The following is a 25,267-nucleotide window of genomic DNA, read 5'->3' on the forward strand; positions in this document are numbered from 1 at the left end:
CGTTGATCAGAGTAGATTTTCCTGCTCCTGTTTCTCCCACCAGTAAGATGGTTCTGTTCGGCTTGTTTGGATTTTTTTCTCCAACAGTCATTCTTGTTCCAAACTTCTGTTTCTGTGGTCTCAGCTGAAAGACAGCAGGAGGTCCTGAACTGATGAGAAAACTATTTGAGATGATGTCTTCATGTGATGTCTTCATGGGTTCACTAATCCTAAAAAGCAGAAATTCTTCAGTACACATGTAAACATTATGAACATGGTCAATGGGAGGGACTGCAGAGCTGTTACTCCTCCATGTCAAAAGAAACAAGGTGACGTGTTTGGGACATCACCCTGGAGAAGACCCAGGACATGCTGTCTCTGGGCTGGCTTGGATAGATTAGAGGAGACTGGGGAGAGCGAGGTCTGTGCACCTCTACTGTCCTCGATGACACAGACACAGATAAATGTCAGAAAATGGACGAATGGAAGGACTAAATTATTGATTTTATTGTAATTCTCCTTCCTTTCGACCTGATGTTAATTTGTCTTTATTGGTCTTTTTTTCCATGTTCACACAAAACACATAAAGAAACTGGAATCAATCTGAGAAAAAATAGATTTCTATAGCTAGCCTTCAAATCCAGCCATGAAAATCAGCTTTCTGTCAACCTCTTCAACAATTACAGAAATGTATTTCATTAGTGTCACGCTAAGAGAAACACTGATGTGTTCGAAAAGAATTCAACATTGATAATAATCTGTACACTTTCTCTCATAATTATCATATACTTTTGAAACAAAATACCAATTATTTATAATTACTGTAATTAAAATTTAACCGAATTACATATTTTAATAATAATTATAAACTACAGTCATTGTTCTGTAAGTGCTCTCAGTTTGACATACCGCAGTGCTCCTTCGTCCACTCACCTTTTCATCTCCTCCAGTTTCTGGACCTTCTCTGTGTCTCCTTTCTGCTTCATCTTCCCAATCAGGAAGTCCAAGTGGACAACAGTGGATGCTGAATGAGCTTTCAAAGCGATTTCCTCCAGTCTGACAGCATGCTGGTAGGACTCGTCCAGGAACTGGGACTTCTCCGCTGTCAGCAGTTTCATTTCCTTTCCAAGTAAATGAACATCCTTGTCTTCTGTTGGTGGTTCATTTTTCTGACCTCTCCTTATCCTGGTCACATATCTCCTCTTTCCTTTCACATGCACTGATGCAGGACACTTGTTGGTGCATGACGTGCAGAGACCATCTCTAAAGACCTCACAGTGATTTAAGGGCACCAGGATGCGTCCAGGATAGTGACAGTTCTCCTCACAGACTGTACAGCTGACAGCTGCTTTCAAACCCGGCCCACACGTCTCTGCTCTGATAGGTTCTTTATGTTTAAAAACTTCAGCAACAAATGGAGTGACCTCTTCATTCTTCATGTTGTCATGTTTCTCCAGAGCTTCCTGACTCTGTTTCATCTCTCTCTGTTTCACTTCAGTGAATTTGATTCTTTCTTGCAGGTTTTGGATGCAGGCTGTCAGTCTGATTCTTTCCTTTAACACTTCAGGAGTTGCCTCTGGCTGCAGAGGTGTACTTTCTTTCAGGAAGGCTGTGAACTCTTTCATTCCTTTCTCTGATCTTTCAAAATTTAGTTTCAGAAATTCTTCTTCCTCATCTTCAAGCTGGCAGTTATTAAAAAGGAAGTAAGATGGGTGATTCTGCTTATTTTTGGCACATTTAATATTTCCAACTTCAAGAGCTTGAAGAGGGTTTTTAGGCCTGCTTCCATCTGAGTGTGTGATCAGAGCTACAATGTTTTTCTCCATGTTTTATCCAAACAGAGACATCACTGAATCAAAGACATACTTCAGTCGGTCACCCAGTCGATTTTCACTCGCCTTCATCACCAGACCCACTGCATGAACTTCATGGACTCCATCATCTGATTGAAACAAGTCCAATAATCTGTGACTGATGATGTCATCATGTTCAGTCCCTCTGGTGTCTCTATAACCAGGAGTATCGATGATGGTCAGAGAGTAGGGCAGAGTTTCATCTTCAAAACCAAAGATCTCGTACACCATCACATCTGATGTCTGACTTCTTCTCTCCTCCTCTGCGATCATAAACCAGACTTCATCCTCCCACTTCACTCCCATGGTGTAGTTGAGCAGAGCATTGATCAGTGTGGATTTTCCTGCTCCTGTTTCTCCCACCAGTAAGATGGTTCTGTTTGTCTTGTTTGGATTTTTTTCTCCAACAGTCATTCTTGTTCCAAACTTCTGTTTCTTTGGTCTCAGCTGGTAGACAGCAGGAGGTCCATCAGATCTCTGATCACTCTTGGAGATGATGCTCTCATATTTCCTGCAGAGATATTTTACACAAGTGTTTTGTGTTCTGTCAGAATTTTTCTGCTGAAGGTTCAGACTTTGAAACTTGGCTTCTCAAATATGGAGAATGATTTTTCATCCTTTTCCTCATAACATCAGTTAAAGTCTCAGCTGCTGTTCAGTTTACTTTTCTGCTGTGTTAATGTGTCCATGTATGAACTCTCACTGTAGTGTACGCTACCAATAAATGAAATCAAGAATTCTCTCACTGTAAATGTTCCACTGATATGAATGCATTATTATTTCTACAGTTAATACACAGTTATCATGTCTGACAGCGTCAGCATTAGAAGCAAGAAAGCAAAAGAAAAGGAAAGAAAACAACCTTTTTTATTCAAAAAAATAAAAGAATTCCCCAAACATTTGCACCTAATAATTGCGTAACACATTCATCTGTGCCCCATTATGTGTAGAGTATAGAGCTCATGATTACTTCACTTGTTTAAATTACTTATGTTGGTGCTACTCACTGTGTTGCCATGATAATGAGGATTAAACATATGTGATGACACCTGGAAAAAAAATACAAGAGAAAATCAATCTAAGCAAACATCCTAGGAAAAAAAATCAATTCAGGTTTATTAATATATCACTAAATCATCTTCTGTGTGTTATACCATAAAGACCCTACAGTGTTCTGGAGAAAGTCTTGGCAATCAGACAACCCCTATGAATAAGTACTTGGTGACAGTGGGAAGGAAAAACTCCCTTTTACAGAGAAACCTTCATCAGAATCATGCACAGGGAGGGGCGGGGCCATCTGTCACCACTGTTTAATGTTAGTGGTGGGCAGACTGATCCAAATATTGATTGTACTCGGTATAGGATCGATACTAGCCTGGTGAGTTCTGCTCTTGTTTGCGTTGCTGTGCTTTTGGCAAACATAGTCATTATGTCATTCAGTCATTATGCAAATTGTACTGTTTATAAGATTGGTGAAACCTGCAGTCAGGTGAGACTGAAGAAATCACTTGGATGAGTGACGAAACGTCTCTCCCACAAAACGCTACGTCCAGATGAACAGAATCAACTTTTGGAGACGTATTTCCTCTGTGTTCACATACATAGCAGCCGAGCTGCACAGAGCCCAGACGACAGCGTATGCTTGAACGCTGAAGCCGTGTCCCTGCTGTGTTGGCACACTGTAGCCGAACTACTTGCTAGTGCACAGCCGCACAGCGTGGTCCGACCGGTGCACAAGCCTATTTTGAGGCGATAAACCGGGGAAGGGACACCAACCAAGGGGAAAGCTAAGGGCCAGCTAAGGGGAACCAAGCTAAGGGATAGCAGGGCACACCAGGGGAATACCGGGGCTACCTGGGGAGTGCCGAGGCTAGCAGGGGAATACCGGGGCTACTGGGGAAAGGGGTGAGGCACCGCCCACAGACTATGCCAGAACATGCGCCTGACGGACGCACAAACATACAGCACTCTCAACGCAAAGCACTCACACACACACAACACAAGTGGAGATCAAATGATCACCGGTGTCACGTCTGCACAGCTGTTTGATACATGCGCTGTGGGATGTAACCGGGGGTGCTGGAGTGTCTTAAAGAATATCCACACGCCACGATCAAAATGTAAACTAAAAGACGCTGAGCATAATAACAAAGAGACAGATTTCACAGCTGCTCTGTTCCCAACTTCTACTGTGTGACTGACAGGCTGGAGTTTGAAATCCTCTTCGTAACCACGTCTCTTAACAGGTGCCATTTATGGTCCTTATACACAGTAGGGTAATATTACGTTGAAGCACAGTACGTATCACTCCGCGAGGCTCAGCCGTAATGCTCCGACAATCCATCAAGCGGTGCAGCTCCGTAGCTTAGCAAAGTCGTACTAAAACATTTTTGACAGATTGCTGAGCGCCGTGTTCCACATAAAATCAGTTTTAGGCCATCAAGCACAACCAGAATTCATACAAAAGGCACGCTGTCAACTTTTGAGAGAATGAAAGGATTTTAGGCCGTGCAGCACCTCTGGGCTGCATGGCGTTAGCGTGGTTAGCTTGTTAGCGTGGTTAGCTAGCTAACACGTTGACGCCATCCAGCCCCACGCACGGGGCGATGCGCAGTAACTCGCTAACGGAGATTTGCCGTGTCCATGTTGTCGCTTCTTGCAGGTGAAGCAATGGGGGAGGAGGGGGAGTTGTGTTCAGTGAAGGAGAGGCGAGGCCAAGTAACGTTGCGTAAAGACGAAAGTGGACGAAAGAGAGGCAAACTTGCGGCTCCACATCTATAATTATAACGTAACATATCGACTATATCGATATAAAGGATATTGTCACAGCTTATATCTCGTATAAAAATATATCGATATTTTTTAAAAACTCGATATATCGCCCAGCTCTAGTATGGAGAGATAGTCTCGATATGCACTCAGAAAAATTATGGTTCTTAAATGGTTCTTCAGAAGTCTTCATGGTTCTTTAAAGAACCATCATACGTCAAAGAACCTTTTTATTTTGTGGATGGTTCTTCAGCTATTACAAATGGTTCTTTAAAGAACAAAAAGTTCTTCATCCTTAGCTATCTAAGTTTGATGGTGTAAATGGCATAAATATTTATTCACCATAACGAGGCTGTGAATTATACTGTGTGTTTTCTTTGTGTGCATGTGTGTGCGAAGGGGGAGGGCGGATTACCTGGCAATTACCCTTTAAGAGAACATGGTAGGAAACTGAATATTCAAATAAAAGTTAGAAATATTTGCTTAAAAATTATACTGGTGGCAGGGGTGGGGGTGAAAGCCTACAGACCCTAACCCCCCCCCCACACACACACACACACACACCCCTAACCCTGCAAACTGAATATGGTGAGTTAACAAACAGACCCACCTGGCCTTTTTGACGGCCACGTCTGGCCCATGTACCTGAAACATAAGAACATCCGTTGTTCTTATGAATATGGTGAGTTAACAAACAGTAGACACAATACACACATTCAAATACTGTACTTTAGTTTTACATTTTAATAAAGTATTACTATTTTCTACTCCAAGGCATTACTTTTGAGATTATTATATATTTTTGAAAATATAGCATAATGATAATACTAGTTATTGTAAACTTTACAAACCACCCAGCAGTATGTAAAGTCAAATTATATAATACAAGTAAATAACAATTACACAACAGAATGTACACTGCTTAGGTAAATGATCTGAGTAGTGTTATGATCCAATGTTGTCAGTGTTTTGTGTTAGGCGTGACTGTTATGTGTTTCCTGTTTTACTTTGAAGGTCTGTCTTATCTCAGTGTGTTCAGTTTACGCTTCCTTGTCTCGTCAGTTCTGATTTGCCCCAGCTGTGTTTCCCTCCTGTTGTCCACTCCTTGATTGCTCCCTCTATGTATTTAAGCCCTGTGTTTCAGTTTGTCATGGTCGTGATCGTCCCCCTGTGTTGTAAATATTTGTCGATACTTTTTCTTACTCGGTAGCTGTAGGGGTGAGAAGCCATTTTTCTTTGGCAACCTTTTCTCCGGTTTTTGGTTAGGGAGGCAGGTAAGACACCTGTAATTTTCGTTTGGGGTTTTCTGTGAAGGTAAGCCAGCTGCATTTCATTTCTAGTAGTGATGGCCAAATGAAGCTTTCTGAAGCATTGAAGCTTGTATTGAAAAACGGTTAATTACTCGAAGCTTTTCAACACAGTCCTCTCTGGTGACATCTGGTGGCCAAAAATATGAAGAGCAGCTTGAGTCCACAAAATAAAACCAACCGCTTCATTATGATTGCCCACACTACAGAGTGGAATCCTGTCTGATATTGGGCCTCCGGCGTGTTGCTTTGAACGTGTATTTTTTGGTGGTTAAGAAAATGTGCTTTATTTGTTTAATAAATAATTTTGACCAGTAAACTCTCCTTGTTTAGATATGCACCATGGTGTGGTCTGTCTTTGCTTGTGACTTCTTGATGTTGGTAAATATAATAATTGAAAAATACCACGTTACATATATATACATATAATAATGTAAAACACATTATGGAGTATGCTTCTGCTGTGAGGTCTTGCCTCCATGCAGGTATGCAATTAATCGCCGGAGGGGTGTATTTATAAATAATATTATATTAAGGAAATTTTCCCAGACATATTTTTGACCTGGGGGTATTTGATTGTGAAATGGAAAAGGAAAATGCTTATGAACTTGCAAATTAAAAACATGATTCATTGACGGTAACCCTTTTTCATTTTTATTTAAGCAGAGAATTTGTTCTAGTGTGCGATGGCCGAACCTGTTCCTTTTCGTGGAGATAATTTCTCCTGTCTTAAGGGAAATCCCTTCACATGGCACAGAGGAGGCTGGAGTGCAGAGAAACTGGTAGAGATGCAGTTATACAGTCTACCTGGGCCCCATTTTCAGATTAATTACACAATAAAATATATATTTTTACAACATTACATGTAAAGAGTCAAGTGGAAGTTTTTCTAAAGTTATTTAATGATATTTATATTATGGAAGCAGATTTTTGACATTTTACCTTTTTCCCGTTTTCAGATATAATAAACACGCACAAAACAAAAGCAAACGGCCAGAACACAAAGCTGGAAAACCCACCGGATCGACCAAAATCAACTCAAAATCCTCCCACACAACAGAACCTCCTCTATTCCTCGCTGGCTCCAAATCTCTCAGTGGAATGATCAGTGGTTCGCTATCTGTCACCATCAAAACACTCCACAAATCCCGCGAATGATTCGCTTCCTTATAAACCATTGAATCAGACACCGAAGCAGTTAGGCTCTAACTGAAGCTCTGACGTCACTGATCACGTGACTCTGGCCAAACGAATCAAGCTTCGACACAGAGCTTCTGAAGCAGTGTGTTGGTTTTTTTGACACACGCACCGGAGTGTTAGCTTCAAGCGGACCATCACTAATTTCTAGAGTTTTTGTTTGTTGTTTTGGCCATGCTCACCCTGATGCCTGCTACCTTTTGGGACTCAATAAACTGACTGGCTGTTGTGAAATCCGTGGTAGCTGTTTTTTGTTGGTTCGTCCTCCTTAAGAGCAGAGAGTGGGGGGGCATTTTTCCTTATTTTTATTTTCCTTATGTTGCACACCAGTTTTCCCTGGGCTGGGGTGTAGCATAAATGGGGGCTCGTCCATTCGCTGGAAGGTCCGAGGGACCGCTTCAGCCTTCCTCTCTTCGTTGTCAGTGTTTTGTGTTAGGCGTGACTGTTATGTGTTTCCTGTTTTACTTTGAAGTTCTGTCTTATCTCAGTGTGTTCACTTTACGCTTCCTTGTCTCGTCAGTTCTGATTTGCCCCAGCTGTGTTTCCCTCCTGTTGTCCATTCCCTGATTGCTCCCTCTATGTATTTAAGCCCTGTGTTTCAGTTTGTCATGGGTTGTGATCATTGTGGTGTTGGTGTCGTAGTTTTGTAAATAGATTTGTAAAGTAGCAATTGAGTATTTTTCCCACCTTGTATATATTGTTCACTGCAGCAGCCTAGTAGGCGTGAGAAGCCATTTTTAAGTTTTCTCCTGTTTTTCATGCAGCGAGTTAGGTAAGGGAGTTGTCTTTTGTTTGGTTTTCAGTTTGGGTAGGAAAGCGTAGGGACCATTAGGGAGTTTTGTTTGTTAGTTTTGGCACTGCTCACTGCTGAAGCAAATAAATGGCTGCTTAGCATTTTAAAACAGATTGTTGTTTGTGTTCTTGCTTGGGTGGAGTGTGAGTGGGCCAATGTTTTGTTGCGTTCAGGGCACACCTAGAACGTAACAGTAGTTGTTCATCACTGAGCAATTTGTTAATATGTGTTTCGAGCCAAATAAATGAGAGAGAGAGACGTCAGAACACGTCAACTATAACCTCCCAGGAGCGGACGGAGGGGGTCAGTCGTTGGGATGCGCATGCGCAGACAGAGTGCGCGAGCGGCGGGCCTTGACTTTCGGGGGAAAAAAACACTTTCTCACGGACGGTGACAGTGAAACGGATAACAGTCTTCAGTACCTGCTGGACTTTGAAGCTGTGGATTCTGGGACTGTTAGAAAAGGTAAAACATCTTCATTAAAACCTTATTACTGTTTTGTTTTTGTTACTCGTCATTGTAGCTTGCTGTTAATGTGCTAACAGTAGCGATTAGCTAGATACGTTAGCCGTTGACATCAGCGCAATTTAGTATCTGGTATACAGAAACTGTTTTCCCAACAAAACCACTGTTATAATTAAGTGAAGCTGCTCCCAGCTAATGTGAACCTTTGGCTTCTAAAATATGTGGTTCAATTGCGTGCTGCGTACATAACCTAATGTCAGCTAGACCGAAATTAAAATTTAATATATTGTTAAAGTCACTAAAATGGCGCCTGAAGCCTGTTATGACGTGAGCTCTGTGTCTGCTCTAGAAACTCTGAAATTCTGTAGATCTGAGCCGTACATTAAATACTCACATGAACCTGTACTTTGAATTCTGTATGAGCTGTATAAAATACAGCATAAGTGTTTTGAATGAATAATTAGATTAGATAACTCTTTATTGTCTAATCTAATTATATAGAAATGAATAGAAATGTGAAATGAGAAGGTGTGTCTTTGACTGTTCCTGCATAACTTAGTTTCGGACTAGTTGACAAGTTATGCTCCGGTCATTTGATGTTTCCAAGATAGATGTTCTTTTGTAATATAGTTAATTTTTTTGTATATTTCATTTATCCACCATCATACATCATACATACAAGCTAAGAAGAGGTCGTTATACTAACAAGAGGTATCAACGCTGGGCCAAAGTTCAGCACATGGTTAAAGTTTGTAATCCAGCCAGGGTGTAAATATCACTCAGCAGCCAGAGCTGAAGCGGGTAGCATCAACACATAAATCTATTCTACCCGGCTTAAATCACAAGAGCACCTCTGACCAAAAAGCTGTAGATTTTTCTTGTTTGCACAAATTAATCCAGATTCACATTAATTGTGTTCACAGCTCCAACAAAATGAGGAAGAGGAGGGGGAGAAACACAATTAGGTTGAATTACAATTGGATGGAAGGCGAGGACAAGGAGAAGGAAGCTTAGGATGAGGAGGAAGAGAAGCAGCAGGAGCATCTTTAGGGATCCCTATGATGTCATTGAGGTTTGTTTCATTAATATGGTCCTCTCACAAAGAAAGATGACTTGTTTTAGTTCACCTACTTCCTGTATTAAATAGTGATGTGCAAAATGTTGTGAAAAACCACAGAGCAGGTACATATAGTGCATCTGCAGGTAAATGAACATCAAATCTCTAAGACAGACTGAAATCTGTATATTTATCACTCTTATGATAAAACCCACGTCAGCCATTGGTTTATGGACTTTGTATTTTGAAGCCTCAGCATTTGCTTTATTGCTGTTGCTATGTTGGGACCATATTAGGATGAGGGATCAGAATCTGGAGTCATGCACACTATTGTTTCATTTAGTGTGTATCCATAAGATTCGTACAGCAGATCCAAGTTGTGCCTTGAAAACAGGACAGTCGTCTGCATAGAGGAGAATAGCAGGCTTGTACAAAGTGAGGCTTTGTGCACTCGTTTTACTTCTGTCACCCTGTTTTGATGCAGATTTCACTTGAAATCAGGCAAGAACTGGACTTTTTATAATGTGTTCTTGTGAATTGATTGTGTATCGCATATGTTTGATTTGACTTTCTGCAAGACAACAGTCGTCCACTGGCCAAAAAAGTTTTCCAAATACCTCCACGTGATCTAGCCTGGATTTAGAAAAGAATAGCAAAAAAAATCTGCACCTCCTGCTTCAGATGCAATTTGTGTTTGTGTGTTCAGAGGCAGCGGAGAGAGGGGAGACCTCGGCTCATCCAGCTGGAGAGCCTGACCAGGAGGAGTCGAACATTAACTCAGCTCTTCCAGGGCACCCTGCAGACTCGGCTGTTGGCATCGACGAGGGATGACGTGAACACCAAACTGGAGTCCATCACAGGTCAACTGCAGGTATGCGAGTCAGACCTTCTGAGGAGGGTTTCACTTTTCTCTTCTTTATAATTGACCCTTTTCTCTCTCTTTCAGCTCCTTCTCTCAGAGTGGGAGGGATTTGAAGCACAAAGGGAGGAGCTTGTTGTTTGGTTGGCTGATATGGATGTCCGCCTGAGTGAGGTTGACCAGCTGACAGGAAACACCAGTGAAAAACTGAAACAACTGCAGGTGTGGGCTTGTTTTGATATGACACATATTTGATATGATACATACGTCAGAGACATTGTCCTAAACTGGACTAACAAAGGACCATGAGTACAACATGAAACGTACATTACATAGCGTAAGGCTGAAGTTCATTGATCATTTTAATCATAAACTTGTTGTTGAAATGTTTTTACTGAACATGCAAACATCTGCTGATGAAAATGTGTTGATTTATTGGTCTGTTATGAAGCTATTTCTAACGTGTTTTATCACTTTCTGTTTTCTTAATTAAACAATACATTATTTGTGTTATCTGTAGCTATAGTATTTATATATTTATTTATAGTATAGCAAATATATTTAATTATTACTGTTTAAAACACTAATATGTGACATGTATTAGTAGTGATGTTGTGCTGAGGGTTAAAATGCCTTTTTGTCTTTTGGTAAGTACAAAATGACAAACCATTAATACATGTCTATGCTGTGCTCGTATTTATTTTACCCTACTCAAATTCAATTTATGATGCATTTTATTTTGAAAGATTTTAAATTGTTCTTTAAAGAACCACTGAAAGAAATGGTTCTTCAAAGAACCATTGTTTGAAAGGTTCTTTGTGGCACCAAAAAAAATTCTTCTATGGCATCAGTCTAAAGAACCACTTTTGGTTCCAGTTGGCACCTTTATTTTTCTGAGTGTGCTAGAGAACCTACAGGTGCTAATTGTCACGATCCTGGGTCCTATGACCCAGTGTTTTGAGTTTTAGTTCTTTTGATGTTTATAGTGTATGTTTAAGCTTATTAGGCTTCCTATGTTTTTATATTATGGATTATGTTTTGAGTCCTTTGTTGTACCGTTTCTTGTTTCCCTAGATTTCAGTTATGGTTATCATAGGTTTAGTTCTTTGGCTTTGTAATATTACACAAGTGTAATATACAGTGTTCAATGTTGTGTCTACTGTGGCCTTTTTGTACCATGTTTCAGGTTCCTATGTTCTGTCTTCTCAGTTGCTGTTAAGTTTGCATGTTTAGAGTTCAGTCAGTGTGTTTCCTGTTTTACTTTGAAGGTCCATGTCTCATGTGAGTGTTTCTAGTTTTGCTTCCCTTGGCTGGTCCAGCCTGATTACTCCCAGCTGTGCTCACCTTCTTTGTCTCATTCCCTCGTTATCCCTCTGTTTATTTAAGCCCTGTGTTTCTCTTTGTCAGTGTCGTAGTCTCCCTCATGGCTGTGTTTCAGTTTACCCGTGTCCCAGATTAGTTTTCCATGCCATTCTGCAATAAAGCAGCTTTTTGAGTTTAATTTCGTTGTCGTGAGTTTTGCGTTTGGGTCCGTCTCCTGCCTGTACACAGCCGAAACATGACACTAATATGAAAACATGTTTATCAGCTCTCTTTTCTCTGATTATAGAGAACACACTTCAAGATGTAACTCGTGTTGAATCTGATTTAAGCTTTCAGATAAAAACCATGTGATCTGTTTATGGATCTCGGAGCTGAACCTCACATGTTTCTGGTCCTGGGCTGCTTATTGAGGGAACCCAAGAAAGAAGAACACAAAGTTTAAGAAACAAAGCTGCCTTAAATTATGTTGTTTTCAGCAAAGGAAAGATTCGTTACGGAAGTTCAAACTAGAAAAACTAGTCACTGCACGCAACATAGTTTTAGTTTGCAGCACACATGATCACCCTGGGGCGCCTCTGTCAGTGCGCCCCAGGGTGGCTGTGGCTACAATGTAGCTGCCATCACCAGTGTGTGAATGACTGATATGTAAAGCGCTTTGGGGTCCTTAGGGACTAGTAAAGCGCTATACAAATACAGGCAATTTTTACCATCTTTTGTGAAGCATCAACAGTAACAACTTGTTATTTAATACAGCTATAAAAACACTATCACATATTGAGAGTTTGTTTCATTACACTCAAATTCAGATCATACATCTGATTTGTTTAATGTTACGTAAATAAACATGTCTCACTTCACATTCTGGTCCTAAAGTTCCTAAAGACAAACTGTTAAAGGAGGAAACAAAGCAAACTTACAGTTTCTTCTCACACCAACAACAAGCTCCACTCCACAGCTTGAGACTAAACACAGACACACAGGTGAGCTGCTTCCTGGAAGGAGGCGGGACTCCACGCGAACCTCAGCACCGGTGGGAGGGGGAGGAAGTAGATTTTCACATTACGAGCACTTTGTTTTAGAATGAATGTGATTTCACACTGTTGGTGTCACAGATGTCCGCTGGGTCTATAATGGTCAGGTGGTACTGTCACGGCGGGGCACGCCGATCTTTGTGAAGCCGGACCCAGAAGCAGACGCAGAGAGAGGATTTGCAGGTTGAACGAAACGCGAGCTTGATTTAACTGGTTGCAGGCAAACATCATGAAAACTGACTCTCTATGAAACACTTTGACAACTATGACTAGCTGTGAAAAAACTAAGATTGACTATGATGAGACAAAGTGTGGCGAGGAAAACAGACAACCTGACAATGACTTAACAAATACACAGACTAAATACACACAAGGGTGATTAGGAGGAAAAACACATGGGGAAACAGCTGACACTCATGAACTTAATGATGCTGCGGGGAAGTAAAACTACCTACAGTAGCCTCCTACAAAATAAACATGACAGACCTAATACGAACTTGACAACATGAATCAGGGAGACTGGAACATAAGGGGTGATGAGACTGCAGCGTGTTGTGCGCTCTGCTGAGAAGGTGATTGGCTGCAGACTCCCATCTCTGCAGGACCTGTACACCTCCAGGACACTGCGGCGTGCAGCTCGGATCTCAGCTGACCCTTCTCACCCTGGACACAGTCTGTTTGACCTGCTCCCCTCAGGCAGGAGGCTCCGGTCCATTCGCACCAGAACCTCTCGCCATAAGAACAGTTTCTTCCCCTCTGCTGTCGGACACATGAACAATAACCGTATGACTGTTCCCACCACTAACACATGACCCTACGCTGTGTCACTGCATCATTCCATGTTTGGCACTGATCACCACCTGCACTCATGTATATATCATGTATATATCTATCTACGTAGTACTTTTAATTCTTACTCTTATTTTTATTTTCATGTCTATTTAAGCGTAATTTATAACAGTATGTTTGCACTGAAGCACCGCAGCAATTTCCTAATGTTGTAAACCTGCTCAACATTTGGCAATAAAACCCTTTCTGATTCTGATTCTGATGAAACAAAAGGATCAAGATAAACAAGGACTAAGATAACAACTGAGGAGCTTTAGATTACTAACATAAAAGAATATCAAAATACAAGGCAACTCAAATCCTGACTAATAATAAAACAACAAGAACTTAGCATGTCTACAAAGGTACATGATGACGGTGCAAAATGAACACAAACGCTGGGTCCCAGACCCGGCCCATGACAGTTGGTTTCTGTGTAATTTTGTCAAAAACCATCAGAAACTTAACATTTCAGCGTTTCGCTTTCTGAGCAGATTCAGGTATTATTAAAAATAATAAAGTAATTTTTTTATCAGTGATGATTATCAACAAAATTATTAAGGTGTTTATCATTTGTACAGGACTGTGATGGAGTATAAATAAAGTTTTTACAGCTGAAAAAAACATTTAAAGGATTTTAAAAGAATCAAATTCAGTTCAATTCATATATTTTTAGACAGTGAAGCATTTTTTTAGCTGTTTTCCCCTCCGTCCTATCACAGCTGTTTCACTGATAGATGTAGGACACTCTTCTTTATATAAATGAAGCTTATAAAGAGGTGTGGACATGATTTAAAGCAGCGGTCCCAACCTTTTTTGCACCACGGACCGGTTTATGTCTCATAATATTTTCACAAACCGTCGTGGATAAATACAACAAAATAAAACCAGTACCGGTACCAAAGAAATACCAAGAAAAAAAATGTTTGTGGGACACCCTGACCTCCTGTGAAAGTTAATTTCACAGCTAACCCAATTAGATCCATCAGAGAGAGAGCAGGAACATCTTGTTCTCACAAGTCTGAGCTCCTCACTGAATTTTAGCTTCACACCAATAAGTCCAGACCTGCTACACTGACAGACAGGCAAGCTGCTACCTAGAAGGAGTCAGGGCTCCACCTCTGATGGAAAAAGACATGCAGATTTTCACAATAAGAGCACGTGTTCCAGGAGGACTTTGATGTATTGTTAGGACTTGGGACTTAGTGTTTTACCAAACTTTAAAAAATATGTGGATATAATTTTTCTCACAATCTCCATCAGGGTTACAGGTTAGGGTTAAAAGATGATTCTTTGTTTTTACATTCATCAGGTCCCAATCAGCCTAAATAGCATAGAGAAATTAAAAATAAGATAATGGTAAATGGCCTGTATTTGTATAGCGCTTTTCTAGTCCCTAAGGACCCCAAAGCGCTTCACACAACCAGTCATCCACACATTCACACACTGGTGATGGCAGCTACATTGTAGCCACAGCCACCCTGGGGCGCACTGACAGAGGCGAGGCTGCCGGACACTGGCGCCACCGGGCCCTCTGACCACCACCAGTAGGCAACGGGTGAAGTGTCTTGCCCAAGGACACAATGACCGAGACTGTCCAAGCCAGGGCTCGAACCGGCAACCTTCCGATTACAAGGCGAACTCCCAACTCTTGAGCCGTGAATAAAGATAACCTTTATTAGTCCCACACGTGGGAAATTAGTTTTGTCACAGCAGGAAGTGGACAGTGCAAAAGTTATGAGGCAAAAATTAGAATACAATAAGAATAAATACAGTACACAACTGTACAGAATAGAATAAAATAAAATACTATATACAGTAGAATAAAATAGAATAAAATATACAATAGGATAAAAATATAATACAAATGCTGTATACAACTGAGTAAAAATACAACGATGCCAGAAAGGATTATTGCACTTAGTGTTATTGCACATGTATGGATGTGTGTGCTTGATCAGTTAAAGTCTTTATTATGGAGTCTGACAGCAGTGGGGAGGAAAGACCTGTGAAATCTCTCCGTCCCACACCGTGGGTGCCGCAGTCTCCCACTGAAGGAGCTGCTCAGTGCTGTCACAGTCTGCTGCATGGGGTGGGAGATGTTGTCCAACAGTGATGACAGCTTAGCCGCCGTTCTCCTGTCACTCACCACCTCCACTGGGTCCAGAGGGCAACCTAGAACAGAGCTGGCCCTTCGGATCAGCCTGTTCAGTCTCTTCCTGTGCCCAGCAGAGATGCTGCCGCCCCAGCAGACCACACCATAGAAGACGGCTGAGGCCACCACAGAGTCATAGAAGGTCTTCAGGAGTGGGCCCTCCACTCCAAACGACCTGAGTCTCCGCAGCAGGTACAGCCTGCTCTGCCTTTCCTGTAGAGGGCGTCTGAGTTATGAGTCCAGTCCAGTCTGTTGTTCAGATGAACACCAAGGTACCTGTAGCTGTCCACAGTCTCAATGTCCATATCTTGGATGTTCAGTGGTTGCAGTGGAGGATGTTTGTGCCTGTGGAAGTCTACCACCAGCTCCTTGGTTTTACTGGCATTGATCTGGAGGTAGTTCAGCTGGCACCAGTCCACAAAGTCTTGAGTCAGTCCTCTGTACTCCTTGTCGTCCCCATCAGTGATGAGGCCGACTATTGCAGAGTCATCAGAGAACTTCTGCAGGAAGCACTGGGTGGAGCTGTGGGAGAAGTCTGCAGTGTAGATGGTGAAGAGGAACGGAGCCAGAACCGTTCCCTGTGGGAGAACCGTTCCATGAAAGAGTTCAGGTCTTGCGAAATTTTTTGATTCAGTAATTATCCAAATTTTTGGTGTTAAATTTATGTTAGTAAATTAGATTTTAGGCAATAAAATGGCAATACAAATATAAAAAACTAAATAAAATTTCCCTGTAAATAAATGGCCTGTATTTGTATAGCGCTTTACTTAGTCCCTGAGGATCCCAAAGCGCTTTACACTACATCCAGTCATCCAGCCATCCACACACTGGTGATGACAGCTACATTGTAGCCACAGCTGCCCTGGGGCGCACTGACTAAATAAACTAAAATAACAAACAAAACTGTTGTTAGTGCTGATGCATGGCTGTAGCTTGGTTTGGGTTAGAAATGGACAGCTGAGCTTGTCTTGAAACAGGAAAGGCACTGTCCATCCACCATGCTTTTAAATATCTTTAATAATAAAACAAACAAAATAAGTCAAATAAAAGAAATAAAGCTCTTCAAGGTAATAAACCACAAGAACCTAAGCAGTGCTAGCTCAGCTCAGGCTTAATGCCAGCAAACTCAGTCATAGGAAGATTTTTTCACAAAATCTCAGGCTGTGACTTTTCAGTTTTTCCATGTCTTTGTGCAGTGATGATCACTTAGTTTGCTGCTGTCAATCTCTGAGGGTTTTGTGTTCACTTTGTGTTCTTAATCAGTGGATTTGATTTGTAGTTTTTGAAGCTTTTATTTTTATTCCTTTATGGTTCATTGGTCAAACTGTGATCTCTTGTGTTTCTCCATTGAAGTCTTTTGGGTTTTTTGTTAAACACTTTGTTACTATTCAATTGTTTTTGGTGTGAATGAAGGCTCACTTCATCTTATTAGAGTTGTTTGTCCTGGATTTGGCTCCAAACCTCTGCCAGCTAATCCCAGTTAATCTTCTATTAAAGCCATGTATACAGAGCCTAAAGGTAATTTAGGCTCTGTATACATGGCTTTTATAATTCTGTTTGTCCTCATGACATACAGTGGATTCAAAAGTTTGGGCAACCTAGTTAATAGTCATTAGTTTCCTGTATAAATCGTTGGTTGTTACAATAAAAAAGTGTCAGTTAAATATATTATATAGGAGACACACACAGTGATATTTGAGAAGTGAAATGAAGTTTATTACATTTACAGAATATATAGAATATCCACATGCCTGTCTTCTTTTCCTGTTTTCCCTTTTATCCATCACATTATTTTTCTAATGTAAGTGGAGTCATAAAAACTTGTGGCAGATACATTTTCACTGCTATGCTGATGACACCCAGCTCTATCTGTCCATGAAGCCAGATAACACACACCAATTAGTTAAACTGCAGGAATGTCTTAAAGACATAAAGACCTGGATGGCTGCTAACTTTCTGCTTCTTAATTCAGATCAAACTGAGGTTATTGTACTCGGCCCTGAAAATCTTAGAAATATGGTATCTAACCAGATTCTTACTCTGGATGGCATTACCTTGGCCTCCAGTAACACTGTGAGGAACCTTGGAGTCATGTTTGACCAGGACATGTCCTTCAATGCACATATTAAACAAATATGTAAGACTGCTTTCTTCCATTTGTGCAACATCTCTAAAATTAGAAATATCCTGTCTCAGAGTGACGCTGAAAAACTAGTTCATGCATTTATTACTTCCAGGCTGGACGACTGTAATTCATTATTATCAGGATGTCCAAAAAACTCCCTGAAAAGCCTTCAGCTGATCCAAAATGCTGCAGCAAGAGTCCTGACAGGGACTAGAAAGAGAGAGCAGATTTCTCCTGTTTTGGCTTCCTGTTAAATCCAGAATTGAATTCAAAATCCTGCTCCTCACATACAAGGTCTTAAATAATCAGGCCCCATCTTATCTTAATGACCTTGTAGTACCATATCACCCTATTAGAGCGTTCCGCTCTCACTCTGCAGGCCTACTTGTTGTTCCTAGAGTATTTAAAAGTAGAATGGGAGGGAGAGCCTTCAGTTTTCAGGCCCCTCTTCTGTGGAACCAGCTTCCAGTTTGGATTCAGGAGACAGACACTATCTCTACTTTCAAGATTAGGCTTCAAACTTTCCTTTTTGCTAAAGCATATAGTTAGGGCTGGACCAGGTGACCCTGAATCCTCCCTTAGTTATGCTGTAATAGATGTAGGCTGCCGGGGGATTCCCATGATGCATTGAGTTTTTCCTTTCCAGTCACCTTTCTCACTCACTATGTGTTAACAGACCTCTCTGCATTGAATCATATCTGTTATTAACCTCTGTCTCTCTTCCACAGCATGTCTTTATCCTGTCTTCCTTCTCTCACCCCAACCAATCACAGCAGATGGCCCGCCCCTCCCTGAGCCTGGTTCTGCCGGAGGTTTCTTCCTGTTAAAAGGGAGTTTTTCCTTCCCACTGTCGCCAAAGTGCTTGCTCATAGGGGGTCATATGATTGTTGGGTTTTTCTCTGTATCTACACTCAACAAAAATATAAACGCAACACCTTTGTTACTGCTCCCATTCCCCATGGGATGGACGTAGAGACCTAAAATTCATTCCAGATACACAATATAACCATCCCTCCCAAACAGTGGTCACAAATCAGTCCAAATGTGTGGTAGTGGGCACATCTGCTATATTGAGATAATCCATCCCACCTCACAGGTGTGCCACATCAGGATGCTGATCTGACATCATGAGTAGTGCACAGGTGTACCTCAGGCTGCCCACAACAAAAGGCCACCCTGGAATGTGCAGTTTTTTGCGCTATTGGGGGTCTGGGGACCCAGAACCGGTCAGTATCTGGTGTGACCACCATTTGCCTCATGCAGTGCAACACATCGTCGCATGGAGTCTATCAGATTGTCAATTGTGGCCTGTGGAATGTTGGTCCACTCCACTTCAATGGCTGTGCGAGGTTGTTGGATATTCGTGGGAACTGGTACACGCTGTCGTATACGCCGGTCAAGCACATCCCGAACCTGCTCAATGGGTGACATGTCCGGTGAGTATGCTGGCCATGCAAGAACTGGGACATTCTCAGCTGCCATCTGCCCTGAACAATGTGAACCATGATTCATCCGTGAAGCGCACACCTCTCCAACGTGCCAGACGCCATCGAATGTGAGCATTTGCCCACACAAGTCTGTTACGGCGACGAGCTGGAGTCAGGTCAAGACCCCGATGAGGACGACGGGCATGCAGTTGAGCGTCCCTGAGACGGTTTCTGACAGTTTGTGCAGAAATTGTTTGGTTGTGCAAACCAATTGTTCCAGCAGCTGTCTGGGTGGCTGGTCTCAGACGATCTTGGAGGTGAACCTGCTGGATGTGGAGGTCCTGGGCTGGTGTGGTTACACGAGGTCTGCGGTTGTGAGGCCGGTTGGATGTGCTGCCATATTCTCTGAAACGCCTGTGGAGACGGCTTATGGTTGAGAAATGAACATTCAATGCACGGGCGACAGATCTGGTTGACATTCCTGCTGTCAGCATGCCAATTGCACGCTCCCTCATTGCTTGTGGCATCTGTGGCATTTTGCTGTGAGACAAAACTGCACATTCCAGGGTGGCCTTTTGTTGTGGGCAGTCTGAGGTACACCTGTGCACTACTCATGATGTCAGATCAGCATCCTGATGTGGCACACCTGTGGGGTGGGATGGATTATCTCAATATAGCAGATGTGCCCACTACCACACATTTGGACTGATTTGTGACCACTGTTTGGGAGGGATGGTTATATTGTGTATCTGGAATGAATTTTAGGTCTCTACGTCCATCCCATGGGGAATGGGAGCAGTAACAAAGGTGTTGCGTTTATATTTTTGTTGAGTGTATGAAGCGCCTTGAGGCGACTTATGTTGTGATTTGGCGCTATATAAATAAAATTGAATTGAATTGAATATGAGAAGACTCCTTAGGCATCATTTACTTCTATGTGCAAAGACATGTTTTAATGTGTGCAACAAAAAACAACAAACAAATAAATAATAAATAACTTGTATTTATGTAGCACCTTTCTAGACAGAATCACAAAGTGCTGCACATGAGATAACAAATAATAAAGGGTAAAACAGACAATATAAAACAGGCAGAAATTGAACCAAAAACAGTTTAAAAAGGTGAGTTTTGAGTTGTTTTTTTTAAAAAACACAACCGAGTCCACAGTTCTTAATATCTCAGGGAGAGAGTCCACAGTGTCGGGGCCACAGTGGCAAAAGCTCTGTCAGCCTTAGTTCTCATCTTAGTCTGTTTTATAGCAAGTAAGCCCTGATCAGAGGACCTCAGGGACCTGCTGGGGACATCGGGCTGCAGCAAATAACTGCAACATGAAAATTATTGTCAGATTTATAAAATGTGCTCCAACCTGTTTTGTTCTTTCCTTGATGCATGTTAATGAATCCAAATGAGTGAAAATCAGTGTTCACCATCTGTAACCTGCACACTGTCACACACTATTTCTCCAGATAAAGACTCATGCTTACCTCGTGGTAAGATGGGTAAATGGTGAGGATACTGTAAGAGAGCGTGGTTAAGAGAGGGAGAATAATAACTAAATAATAAGCGAGGCTTGGCTTCAAATAACAAAGGTCTAAATATTGTTTACCCTGAGACACGCTGGCTCATGTAAACTAGCAAATAAATAAAAAAGAAAAAATAATTTCAATTCAATGTTACTTATATAGCACCAAATCAAAACAGCAGTCGCCTCAAGGTGCTTTATATTGTAAGGTAAAGACTGAACAACAACACCGAGGAAACAGAGGAAACTCCAACTATCATATGACCCCCTATGAGCTCTTTGGCAAGAGTGGGAAGGAAAAACTCCCTTTAACAGGAAGAAAGCTCCAGCGTAACCAGGCTTATGGAGGGAAAACCATCTAACAGTCAAATGATCATTTCTGAGACAGTCCTACACTTGTATGGACACATTCAGGTATGGAAGTATGAATGTTTTGTGTGTGAAATTCACTGAACGAGGCACTTAGACTGTAAACAGCATTTTAATGTCACAGTTATTTGAGCTGAGGGTAACTCTGTCAGATGAAGCAAATACTATTTTCATAATGGGTCCATCTGATGATTATTTATTCATCTTTTAGCCGTCCAACACTAGAAATTGTTAAAACTATTACAAATACACAAAGAAAATGGTGATCACAGCTGTGGAGAATCGTGAAATACTCGTGTGAATCGTGTTGTTATGGATGTTCTTCAGTTTATTTCATTTAAAGGATGAATAATGAAGAAAAACATTCTAGATTTTTGCATTTTTATTGTTAAAAACTGCCACAGATGTTGCTCAGTCACATTTCCATAACAGATGGTGTCAGATCTTTATGCAGTGTCGGTGAGACGATCAACAACAGATCAGACAAAACACTCAAGCGGACACTCCTCTGTAGAAGGAAACATGGAAAGTGTGAGGTAACATCAATTTATATTTCAGGCTGTTTTTATGTAGAACTTCAGCACCAATGTAAAAGTACCGGTTTTAGGAAGATGAACAATATTTTCAGGAAGGATGCCGGTCTGCAAGCAGAGCTGGTTGAACTTCTCCTCAGCGCTGAGGTCCAGACTACGTCCTGTGAAGCCACGTGATGTAAATCTGCTGCAGTGGCTGTAACTTGAAGTTTCTTCAAAGAGTGCAGAAATGCACATTCACTCCACACCCAAAGGGTTTTCAGTGTGATCCTGTCTCAACTTGTGCTATTCCAGCTCCAAACACTGTGTGTGTGTTTCACTTCACCCATCAGTATGCCTCAGGAATTTGATAGATAAAATACCACACAAACTCAAACATGATATATAAAACAGTGCAGAGAAATTGGGGGAGTGAGAAAAACAATCTTGTTGGTGTTTGGCTCAGCATTCAAGATTTTTATTTACCATTTGCGTACAGGACCAGCAGTCCATGCACGCTGGAATTCTTGTGCAGAGCTCTCCGGTCAAGTTACATTTTTGAAAGGTAAAGAAAATCAAAGCAGTTAAAAATAAAATAGAAATAAAGTATGGAAGACCACAAGAGCCACGCACACTGAAATAAATAATTCTCTGCATAAATAATGAATTCAAGAATAAATAAATTCATTTTCAGATTCCACATTAAAACAATGAGTTTCAAAATGTTTTTTTTTTTAAACACAATTTAAAATGGCATTTCCACTCCTCATTTTAAAATCCATTTTCCTTTTCTGTTCACTAACAGATTAGCTCATTAATTAACATTTGGATTAGCATCTGGATTAGCAACTTCATTTTAAAAATCATGCTGCAATGCAAATAAACCACACTGTGGGATGTAAGGAGCTCTCTGATTGGTCAGAGAGCTGGCCACTTTATGTTACGTTCACACTTTAGGTGCCACAGAGGAGAAGAATAACAGCGCCTGGGCATTTTGCTGGGGCCGTCTTTGACCTGAAAATGTCCAGCATATCACGCATATCGAGGGACATTGCCAGTGAGATGGAGCAGAGGGCAGAGACTGTTTCGTCGATGTCGAAGAACTCTCATTATCCGCGCTTGGCTTGGCAAGACGCGCTGTTGGCTGTAAAATGTGTTCCATTTAGTCATGTAGATTTAGGCTAATGTCCATTGCTAAAATGTTCAGTACTTAAATAAAGTTTATAATCTTTGCCATATGCTGGCAATCTATAGTAGGAGCTCTAGCTAGCTACGAATCCAGCAAATATACCATGTCAGAACTACCATTTCACAACTTAAAAATAAACTGTAAACAGGCAGATGTCCATGGTATTTCTGTATATATTATAGCTGTTGTCAGTTTCTTACAACATGACAGATATAGGTGATATTGTTGTAAATAAGGACATAATTGCATATTTTTAAAGGATAAAAACAATTGATTATGATATGTTTTTGAACAGATGTCAACAGAATGGTGTCATGGTTGAGTTTTTATGCCTTTTGTATGATTCTGTCCTAACTCCTGTGGTTTAAACTTTAGTTAGTTGTCTCGTTAGGTTCCTCCCGTGTCTGTTTCCGCCCTATGTTTTTTATCTGTTTAAGTCTCCATCGCCCTTTGCTTGTCTCAGTGATGACTTCGTCTGCCTTTGTGTTGCTCTTGCTTCCTCTCTCCCTGTTTCTTGCCTCGTCTTGATTATGTTTCCCCTTGTATGATTCTATCAGGCGGGTTGTTCTCCCTAACTGTCATGTTCTCTGTATTTGTTTCTTATGTCTGTTTTCCATCTCCCATTTTGTTTCCCTGGTGTTATGTCAAGCCTGTGCTTCTTACGTCTGATTTTTTATTGTGACTCGCATCCCATGTTCAGTGTGCTTTCTCTTGTCACTCTTGTCACTATGTTCATTCATCCTAGCTATGAACCCTGTGTTTTGTTTTCCCTCGTTACCCTCATGTGTATTTAGGTCTGCTGTTATTCATTGCTGCATTGTCTTTTATGTTCACACCATGTCTCCAAGTTTCTATGCATCCTCGCCTGGTTTTCATGTTTAAGGTTGTCACGTTTGTTTTCTAGTCTCCCGGATTAGGTTAGCTTAGTGTCAAATTTTTCTCTCTGGATCTGGGCCACAGAAGCTGATCTTTCCTGCCTTCCATATTCCATTCCCTTGCTAGTAGCTAGAGTGTTGGAAGATTCTGTTAGCTGTTTCTGGATGCGCCCTGGGCTGGAACGTAGTGTTGATTGTGGCTGGGTTACATCTATACACAAGTGTGTTCCTAGCTGTTGGTGGCTAAGCTCCAAGCTAGGGGCTGATATTAAATGGCCGGGCCCTGAGCTAGAATCTAATATTGAGTGTGGCTGGCTAAGCTCTTGACTGGGAACTGCTACTGGCTGGATTTGACTGAGTCCTGATCTGGAGTCTATGAGGGAGTCTGTACGACAATGAACTTCGAAAGGGGTGCTGATACCCTGAGGACTGTGGGGATTCTCCTGTCTCTGGACTTCAACCTCTGGACTGCCTCTGGACTTTGACCAGCCACAAATGCAGTTCTGCGACTTCCTTCCTACCATCATTGATGGTCCATTATTAGCTGGTTGGTTCTATTCATCGTTGGTACCGTACCATTCCGTGGTTCGTTGCCATTAAATCTGTCCAGAAAGGGTCTTCTTCCCCCTCTGCTCTCGCAGACCCTAGGGATATCTTCTCTTTTGAGATTTCTGTAGCAATAATGGGTGCACCCAGCTTCACTAAAAAGTGCTGGGTCCTGCTGGTATGAGGCATTTACCTACACCAGCTCCGTTAGGGTCTGTTGCTTCCTGTCACCAGTCTTTCCAAGCTGTCATCTGGTCTTTCTCTGATTGTCAGCTGCCCTTTCGCAGTGGTCACTGAATCACTCCAGAGTACTGATTCAGTTAAAACGGCTAGATGTTACAGTCCCTGATAATGGATTGCTTTAGATGGAGAGACTCTTGAGGGATGGCTGTTATGAGGAAAGGCAGCCCAGAAACTTTGCCAGCAACACACATCATTGTATGTGTCAACTTTCTGTCACGGCTGGGGCAGCAGTCGTGCAGTGGATGAACGAGGACCCAAAATGCAAGCAAGCGACTGGTGATGAGAGTGACGTTTATTTACAGAGTGGCAGGGCGACAAAAACGGGAAATGAAGCATGAGAGATACTAACGGAAACCTAAACTGGGAAAAACTAAAGAGCAAATTTGAAATTCTCAGGAAACGGGGTGAAAGGCAGAGAGACGCAGACTAACGAATAGGACACCAAGAAGCACAGACGAGCCGACAACGAACACAGACCGACACCCACTAAATATACACACACAAGGTAATCGGGTAATCACACACAGGAGGGAAGAACAGCTGATCCTAATACACATGATGAAGGACACAAGCTGAACACAATGACAACAGACAGAGACCTTCAGAATAAAACAGGAAATCTATAACACGAACTGGACACAAGGGTGGGGGACACAGAATACCAAAATCCCACAACTTAGACATTCACATTACTCACACTCTCATTACACATACATATAGGATCTTGGGGGTGGGCACGATACACGGAGTCCAAGTTACCATCAGGGTGTACACCTCACCCCTGGCGTCGTTGCCCACCTCTCAATTTTAAATACACGTAGACATTGAGGGCTAGCAGGAGGG

The 25,267-nt window shown here is 41.6% G+C and overlaps 1 protein-coding gene across 4 annotated transcripts in view; it reads right to left on the reverse strand.

The window, feature by feature from the left end:
- LOC146634253 (NACHT, LRR and PYD domains-containing protein 3-like) overlaps nt 1-25,267 on the reverse strand; it is a 675,133-nt gene that overhangs the window by 233,768 nt on the left and 416,098 nt on the right. The window contains exon 7 of one of the 4 annotated variants that reach the window (XM_085375199.1): nt 21,697-21,724. The exons of the other annotated variants lie outside the window; for them this stretch is intronic. Coding sequence (XP_085231325.1) covers nt 21,697-21,724 — 28 coding nt within the window. The remainder of the gene's footprint in view (nt 1-21,696; nt 21,725-25,267) is intronic. 4 annotated transcript variants of the gene reach the window in all.

This window comes from Diplotaxodon limnothrissa, linkage group LG3 (genome assembly GCF_057381915.1).
Source record: "Diplotaxodon limnothrissa isolate DT_005_m linkage group LG3, D_limnothrissa_male_GT1.1, whole genome shotgun sequence".
Taxonomy (NCBI): Eukaryota; Metazoa; Chordata; class Actinopteri; order Cichliformes; family Cichlidae; genus Diplotaxodon; species Diplotaxodon limnothrissa.